Here is a 9,228-nt window from a genome sequence, read left to right as displayed (position 1 = left end):
GCGTAACATTTCCGTCACACGCTTGAGGTATTCATCCAATCACAACGCACTGGATAGATGGCCAATCAGAGCACACCTCGCTTTTCAGAACTATGAGCTTTGTAAAAATCGAAGCGTTTCAGAAAGGCGGGGCATAGAGGAGAAACAATAATGTACAGTATGTGGAAAATATGTATGTGGAAAATAAATAAAAACATTTTTTAACCTTAAACACATTTCATTACACCAAATACACAAAATAATGTTCTTTTTAGCAACATCATATGACCCCTTTAACAACAAATTCCAGCCTCTTCTGTGGTACCATTACTTCACTATCCCCAAAATTTGGATGAGGAACGCTCTGTGAAATTAAGCCTTTCCAAAAATCCCAATTTGATCCATTTACAGTAGTGATATTTGTTGGCGCTAACAATGCAGTAGCTGTTGAGGTCTCAATGCGGTCTTTCTGCCAGCGTCCCGGACTGTGGGACCACTTTTACACGACTCAAATGGCTCTGGACTCAAAGCTGGCTTTTGTCCTCTATGGAACGCCACAATGACACATATTGTCCAGCCAAAACAAACATTAGCGAGACTCACAGGAAACAAACGTCCAGATTGCGGAAGATTGTAGCGGGGAATGATTTTTCAACACGTGCCAATTCAGTGTTGCTTCATCTAAGACGAGGAGGGGGAAAAAAACACGCAAAATGATAAGAGTTTCCACAGAGGGTTTCTGACCTTTGACTCATCATATATGCGAGCTAAAAGCTTCCCAAAATAGGCCAGCGGGCATGCAGACCCAGAAACCCTTATCATCTGCATAAGCTTTTATTTATCCTGCGGAGTTAACAAAAGCATTTCACAATCACAACAAATCAATGCGTTACACAACGTGCTTGAGAAATACATCTCTACAACTATACACACAGGTTAGTAGAAAAGAAAAGAGGTGAGATTTCTTTAACATCTCAATTGCTTCTCGTAAATAGCAATGAGAATCAGTGGAGAGCATATTTGAGACTTTGGTGTAATCTCCTGCTTCTCAGATGTTTCTCCTGAGAAAAAGACTCTAAAATGGTCTCAGATACCAACATTTGCACTCAATGAGATCTCAATACGAACTCCAATATTTCTCAAAGATTCCGTGGAGGGCAAATTCGAAACTTTGCTTTGGTCTCCTGCTTCTCAGATGTTTCTCCTGAGAAAAAGACTCGAAAAATAAAATGCCTCAAAACGTGCTCAGATACCAACATTCGCAATCATTGAGATCTCGATATGAACTCCAATATGTCTCATAAAGATTCAGTAGAGAGAACATTTGAGAGAGTCTCAAAATGTGATCAGATATCAAAGTTTGTGATCAATATGAATTCCAGTATTTCTCATAAAGATTCAGAGGAGAGCAAATTTGAGACTTTCTTTGGTCTCATGCTTATTTAGATGTTTCTCCTGAGGAACAAGACTCAGAAAATGTCTGAAAACGATCTCAGATACAAACGTTTGCGATCAATGAGATCTCAAAATGAACTGTTTCTCAAAGATTCAGTGGAGAGTAAATTTAGACTTCACCATAGTCTCCTGCTTCTCAAATGTTTCTCCTGAGAAAAAGACACTAAAATGTCTCAAAATGTGCTCAGATACCAAAGTTTGCAATCAAAATTCATTATGAACTCTAATATCTCTCATAAAGATCACCGTAAGTTTCAAAAGAAACATCTGAGACTGAGAACTCATCAAGTCTCATTAGCTAGAAAAGAGCAGCCTTTGAACAACACAATTTTTCTTCTGGTTGTACTCTTTTCTGTTGACCCACAGCACTCACAGCACACAAAGCAAAGCACAAAGGCTCTCTGCTTTGGCTTATTCCTGCGGTTACCGGTCATTGTGTTTGTTTGTTTATTCAATCAGTTACCCAGTTTGTCTTCTTCTCATTTTTATCTAGCGCTGCATCTTCTCTGACATGTTTGCCAAATTCATCATCTCTATTCAGTCACCCCATGTAACCGTGGCTAACCTCCCCATGAACGATCACTCACACTGAGAGAACAAAAAGGGTCACTGCAATGTCCTCTTGAACCCTTGCACTTCAATGCAATAGGCCCACAAATGGCTTGTGTGCAAATGACACAGCTGTATGCTAGACCTTGCTTGCTAATTAGCAATGAATGAATGACACATTTCACTTGAAAATTAAGAGAAAAAAATTAGAAATTTGATTTTGCATAAAGAAAATATTTGTCATGGAAATAATTCCATAATGCATAAAATAAAATAAAATTTCAAAAAATAAAATAAAATAATCAATCAATCAGTTAGTTGTTTTGTTATTTTATTTTGACAAATTTCATGAGATGAACTCTAAATGCTAACTAGGCAATAAAGGTAAAAAGTGACCCAATTTTATAGGTTTAAAAAGGCCTACACCTTTCTTTAATCTAATTTAGCTGCCCTTGCATGAGGCCGGATGAACCTCAACCATAAAAGCCATCAATTTAACATCCTGAACAAACAGGAAATTCACACACATGCATCCATATTTCCATTTTTGCAAGCTCTGCAGCTTACATCCCATTCCCCAGGGGTCTTGTTTGTCAAGACATGCCCATTTTTATTATAATTTATGTATTAATTTCATATGATGTCATGTATGGATCGTGTCTGCCTCTGAGCCAATCAGAAAGCTTGGGACCTTAGTGACTGATGATGTATAATCAGCATTGAGCCCCGAGACAAAAGATTCAAGCGTTTGCCATCAATAAGGGTCTCTTTGCTATTGATTTGATTTTACAGCACGGACCACACAAAGAGCAGGCAAACATGACAAAAGATAATGAGTTGCAAGAGATTACGCAACATATATCATTAGGGGTGGACAGTATGACCACATTCTTTTATGATAATATCTGTTTTTGTACATTCCAATGCCATTCCATTAAATACTTCACAAATTAGTCATTTGGAACTTGATGGATGCAAACCAAAAGATCAGAATATTAATAACAAATTAATGTAGAAATGATTTCAGCCTGTGCATGCAGCCAAAACTTCAAAACATCCCACAGAAGTCACATGAAAAATCCAAAACATGCACCAAAGCGTAACTTCCGTTTCGTTTTATCTCTTTAAGAGACAAAAAAAATATGTGAGCTTAAAATGAAAGGGAACAAGCATGCACTAGCGGATGAACGCAAACACAAATGACAGGATTATTTCACTCTATGGAAAATAAAAAGAAGGGAAGAGACTTTCAAGTGTTCAAAAAAAGAAAAAACAATGAGGTAGAGAAGAGCTGGATGGAGGAGTGTGACGGGACGGAGAGAAGGGAAGATAGAGGGCATTTCCGTCGGGGCTCTGGGAGGTGAGAGTCTGGCCCGTCTGAAAGGCTTTGAAGCAGCGCAGATTAGTAACACGCCACTGGTCACAAGTCGAGCGTGAAATCTCTCGCTTTTTCGGTGTAGCGCTGGCCGCGAACAGCCCTTCTTCTTTCTCTGCCACACAAAAACACTTCCTTAACTTTCCATCACTCGTGCTCCTTTTTTTCACAAGGGAAACAATTCTTGTACCTCTGAACTCACCTGCCAGCAGCTCCTATTCTTTCCCAAACTACTCGCTTTACACAAACACACAGCCACTCCAATCACAGTAGAACTGTTTTTCTGCGCTCTCCAAACCACTTCAGACAACTTTTTCAGTTTGTAGAAAGAAAAACAGCCCTAACAGTATCATTTAGACTTGGATCCATAACAACTTGTGCAGAACCAACCAGAGCAATCCAAAACCAATGAGCAGAAATAACAAGCTATCGTCACCAGTGTTGGATGTAACGCATTACAAGTAACGCGAGTTATGTAATCAGATTACTTTTTTCAAGTAACTAGTAAAGTAACGGATTACTTTTTAATTTACAAGAGAATATCGGAGATACTTTTTCAAATAAGTAACGCAAGTTACTTTTTTTTTTTTCAATTTATTGATTGACAGTCCTGTCCCCATGTTGAGAGAAATCAGATGTTACTGTAGTTCTAAAATAAATATGAATATGCATTCATTCATCTCACTCACACAAAAAAAAACAATTACGAGTAATAAAGTCAGAATTACATGATATAAAGTCGCAACTGCATGTTATAAAGGCATAATTGCATATATAAACTCACAATTGTGAGAAAAAAGCCGCCATAACTTAAAAAAATTTTTTATTCAGTTGCAGAAACAGACTTCCCTAACATCTTGCTGAAAATTTTTCTTTTTCTATGCTTTCACTATTTCTTAATCCGTCTGTTCAACCTTATACTATTCTGGACAGTGCTTGAAACTTTGTACTGCAAGCAATTCTTGATGGATAAAAACGTCTGATAAATGAATAAATGTAAATGTGCATGGACTAGGGAGGGAGATTAGGTTGTAAACATCAGCGAAAGAGCAATAAAATCTTGTTTTTCACGACATGTCCCCTTTAAAATGAAAACAAAACAAAACAATGGAGGACACAAACGGCTGACTTACACATCGCTCTGGTGCGTATAGACTCGGTCGAACAGTGCCTCTGGAGCCATCCATTTCACCGGCAGACGACCCTACAGACATCAATAGGAGAAAAGGTCAAAGACGGGCAACACAACAACATCCAGACACTGCGACACTCACATCTTCATCTGTACTAGACCCTTGTTAGCCTGGAATTTCATTAAGCCCCAAGCAGCCAATAATGATTGGCAATTAAATCTTGTTGGGACGTATCGCCAAACTCTAATTCCCCTCAGGAGTCATTGTGGGGTTATAAATTGAAGCTAGTGGAGAAGATACAAGAGTCAATGGCATTTGGAGTGCTAGATCCAATAAGAAGGGCCCCGAGTTCACAATCTCCTGGCTCACAGTGTTTTATTCAGACGGGGTTGAACTAGTGTAATTTAATCTAACCTCAGCCATTAATCAGTCATCAGTATCTCTCAATCTGGGCTTTGCTCGTTGTTTTAATAATGGCAAACTATGTTTAAAATATTCATGGCCAGATCTATGTGACCTTGATAAGAATGGAGAAATATATCAAAACTAAAGCCGTACTGATGAATAACGTATGGAAAAGTTGACGCTTACATTTACTTCCCTGTTGTAAAATCCAAGTTCTACCAGTTCTACTGGTTGGCAAGCTGGTTTTTTAGACAAGGTTGCTGGTTTTGGTCCAACTAACTCTAACCTAGAAGGTCCGATAGGTTGAAACCAGGTGGAAATCCAACTGATCAACCATCTAAGCCAACTAACAACCATAAATATCCAACTAGAATCATGCACAATAAGAATACAAATGTTTAATAATTAAATAGGGTCAGTTTTGATTTAAATCCAACTGATCAACCATGTATGCATCTAACAACCATAAACGACCAACTAAAATCATGCACAATAAGACTAGGAATGTTTAAGTAAGTAACTAGGGTAAATTTTGATTTCATGTTGATCTTTCATGAACATTGACCCAAACATAATGATGCTATCAATATTCACACACTCTTTCTCTGATGACCTAAACTCTCAGATGAGTGAATTACAGCCTAAACAAGCATCTCAGATGGGCTAGAGACTGGTATAATGGTGGGAATGCGAGTTAAAGTTATGCTAATGTGTTTAGGTTTGTCACTAACATTTCTTTCTCATGAGCTTGAACAACAAGCTTTGGAATAAGAGAAGAGGGCAGGCCCAAATAAGCAAAGAGCTGAAATCACTTTACACGCCGACTGCCTGGGAATCTGCAAATCATGCCAAGACTGGCGAGAGGAGGGGGGGGGTGGGGGATGTGGCAGATAAACAGAGGGGAAAAAAAGAGAAATGAAAGAGAGAAAAGGTAAGAGAACAAAGAAAGAGATGGCAGGAGGCTGAAAGGAGTCGACCGTGAATATGTCTGTATAAAGGACGCTTCAAGACCCAATGAGATCTAAATCATAGCCATTTATATAGTTGTGTACACTTAAACATCGACAGACTTAACATTTAGTAGATGCATTTAATTTCATTTAAAGTCTTTCTTACCATAAAATGTGATCCAAAAGTATTGAGGACTTACTATTCAAACTAGTTTCCAATCAAAGTTTGTTTTTGTTTTTTTGAAAGAAATTAATATTTTATTCAACAAGGACACATTAAATTGATCAAAAATGACATTTATAATGTTGCAAAACATTTCTATTTCAAATGAATTGTTCTTTTGTACTTTCTATTAATCAAAAATCCTGAAAAAAAGTATCTCGGCTTCCTCAAAAAGAATAAACAGCACAGCTGTTTTATCATTAATAATAATAAGAAGAAGAAGAAATGTTTTTTTGGGCATATCAAAAAGATTTCTGAAGGATAATGTGACAGTGTAGACTGGAGTAATGGCTAGAAATTCAGGTTTGCATCGCAGAAATAAATTTTATTTGAAAATATATTCAAATAGAAAACAGTTATTTTAAACTGTAATAATATTTCATAATTGTACAGTTTTTACTGTATCAAATAAACACAGCCTTGGTGAGCAGAGGACACTTCTTTCAAAAACATGTGTATTTCTTGTCTCAACGTCCTATTTAAACATCAACTAATGGAGTGCCGTTACATATATCTATAAATATCAACAAATTAATGCATTGCGAGATGAAAATCAACAAAAAATGTGTTTTACGGTAAAGAGGAGTGTCTACTGACATGTATTTCTTGTCTCAACGTCCTATTTAAACATCAACTAATGGAGTGCCGTTACATATATCTATAAATATCAACAAATGAATGCATTGCGAGATGAAAATCAACAAAAAATGTGTTTTACGGTAAAGAGGAGTGTCTACTGACAAAATTAAACTCACATTTGTGGTCTTTTTATAGTAATCTATGTTGTGGACGTCTCTAGCCAGGCCAAAGTCTGCAATCTTCATAACGTTGCTTTCCGTGACCAACACATTCCTGGCAGCCAGATCCCTGTGTATACACTGCCATAGAGATGAAGAAAGATAGAGAGAACATAAATCATCACGACTTCACCTTGGAAACACAGACAGAAATCACACATGCAGACACAAACAACACAAAGGTTTTAGGTGCTTTAGGGATAAATGTGAGAGCGTCTGAGGCACGATAAGGCTCTCTGCACATTCCAGACGGTAAGGGGAGCGTGATGACAGTGTTTAGTTAGCATGTTTGCAGTGAGCGGCTAACAGAGTCGTGCACATCTGCCGTGATTCATTCAATGACTGTCTGAAAAATGTTGCATGAATCTAATTGGACGGCTGAATGCTCTTTAAAAAAAAAAAAGTGCATGTCAGAATAAACAGCCTTAAAAATGCTTGTTAGATTAAACTTTCAGCAAAGCCATCAGCATGAAGTCTGGTCCATTTCTGTTTATAGACAGCCGAGATTTAGCCACTAGTTAACTTTTTTAAAAAGTTTAGGGACAAGTAGATGTGAAATCAGATACTCTGAGAACGAAACAGAATATAAAGGTGTGCACAAACAAAACCCTTGAATAGATTTCATGGCGTGAACCTTGCAAACTATCCAGCAACTTGTTTCTCCTTTTTGCTACTGCTTATTTTGGCAGCCTGAGATCATCAACACTGTTACTGAACTAAATTAAATCAACACTGAGCTGAATTATGACACTACTGTCTAACAGTATGTACACAGTTTGCTTCATAATTGATGAATTTTACATTAACTCTGTTATTCTTCCTGTTTATTACCATGTAGCTTCTTTGAAACAATGTGCGCTACAGTATATAAATAAAAGTGACTTGACTTGATTAGAAAGATCAGAACTGAGCCTGAGACCAGCACCATTTAAAGCCTATTTAAGTGACATTTCTAAAACATTAAGTGAGGTATTTATATGGAGTGCATGTGCAGATACCTTCTGTGAGGCTAAATACTCCATGCCACGGGCTACTTGATAAGTGCAGGACACCAGATCTTTGAAGGTGAGGGGCTCATCTGAAACTCGGGCTATATCGTATGAGTACTCCATTCCCGGGGGCCGCCGGGCCCTCAAATACTCCCGAAGGTTTCCCTTAGATGCATACTCTACTATGACATATAACGGACCTGTAAAAAAGAGAGAGAGACAGACTGTCATCCCACTGTCATTTATACAGGTGAGAGCTTAAAGGAATAGTTTACCCAAAAATGAAAATTGTGTCATCATTTACTCACCCTCATGTTATTGCAAACCTGTGTGCATTGCTTTCTTATGTGGAGCACAAAAGAATCAGTTTTGAAGAATGTTGGTAACCAAGTGGTTTCTGGTAGCCATGGACTTTCATAGTAATTAGTTTTGTTTTTTCCTTACTATGGAAGTCAATGGCTGCCGGCAACTTTTTGGTTACCAACTAACTTCAAAATATCTTTGGAAAAACATACCGGTTTGGAACAACTTGAGGGTGAGTAAACGATGACAGAGTTAAATTTTTGGGTGAACTATCTCTTTAAAATGCATGAGATTTCCACTCACCGTCCTGTGTGCACGCTCCCAACAGGTTGATGATGTTCTTGTGCCGGCCAATCATCTTCATCATCTCCATCTCTGACACCAGGTCAGAAAGATCTTTCTCTGTTGCATCATCTAGAAAGGTTCAAAATAAAACACAAAATAAACATAGTGTTCATTGTGCCCACTCAACCAAATGTAATCTGCTTTTTTAGGAAAAATCCTAAATAAATCCTGTTAGTTCTTCCTGATTCCTGCTCACTACACTGTAAAAGTGCAAAAAACTGTAGCATAATATTCATATATATGCACATTATACATCATGCAATAGTAGTATGAGTGGTACGTTAGTATGCCATACATGCCAACGCATCCTATATGAGTAGATTGGCTGGATTGGCTGTCTGTGTCCCAGTGTAACTGTCTGTGTGGTTTAGTGTTACACTGAAGAGCCGCGCTCTTACACAGCTCTCCTTTCATTGCCTCACAATTAAAAAGCGTTTCTTCCATTTAGAGTAATTACCTTAGAGACAGTCGCCTTTTCATTATCTGCCTGCTGATCACTGGAGCGAACCTGACACAATCCACTAACCACCATTCCTGTCTTATCTTACTCCAGTTTCTTCTGCTAAGAATGCTGTGCACTCTTCCTTCCATACCAGATTCATCAACGTTTCAAGACCTTCTCTAAAAATGGGGTTTTTCTGAATTCTCTTGGATACATTACAGTGGCAAAAAAAACCCCGTTACGTTAGTATTATAAATATACTTTTACATTATTTATTAATATT

At 37.7% G+C, this 9,228-nt stretch overlaps 1 protein-coding gene across 6 annotated transcripts in view; it reads right to left on the bottom strand.

The window, feature by feature from the left end:
- Positions 1 to 9,228, bottom strand: part of fgfr2 (fibroblast growth factor receptor 2) — a 54,001-nt gene that overhangs the window by 6,224 nt on the left and 38,549 nt on the right. For all 6 annotated transcript variants that reach the window (XM_016474659.1, XM_016474660.1, XM_016474657.1 and 3 more), the window contains 4 exons: positions 8,462 to 8,572; positions 7,865 to 8,055; positions 6,825 to 6,947; positions 4,492 to 4,562 (listed from right to left, as the gene is read on the bottom strand). In XM_016474659.1, coding sequence (XP_016330145.1) covers positions 4,492 to 4,562; positions 6,825 to 6,947; positions 7,865 to 8,055; positions 8,462 to 8,572 — 496 coding nt within the window. The remainder of the gene's footprint in view (positions 1 to 4,491; positions 4,563 to 6,824; positions 6,948 to 7,864; positions 8,056 to 8,461; positions 8,573 to 9,228) is intronic.

This window comes from Sinocyclocheilus anshuiensis, unplaced genomic scaffold (genome assembly GCF_001515605.1).
Source record: "Sinocyclocheilus anshuiensis isolate Anshui unplaced genomic scaffold, SAMN03320099.WGS_v1.1 scaffold300, whole genome shotgun sequence".
Taxonomy (NCBI): Eukaryota; Metazoa; Chordata; class Actinopteri; order Cypriniformes; family Cyprinidae; genus Sinocyclocheilus; species Sinocyclocheilus anshuiensis.
This window is presented reverse-complemented; position numbering and strand designations above follow the sequence as displayed.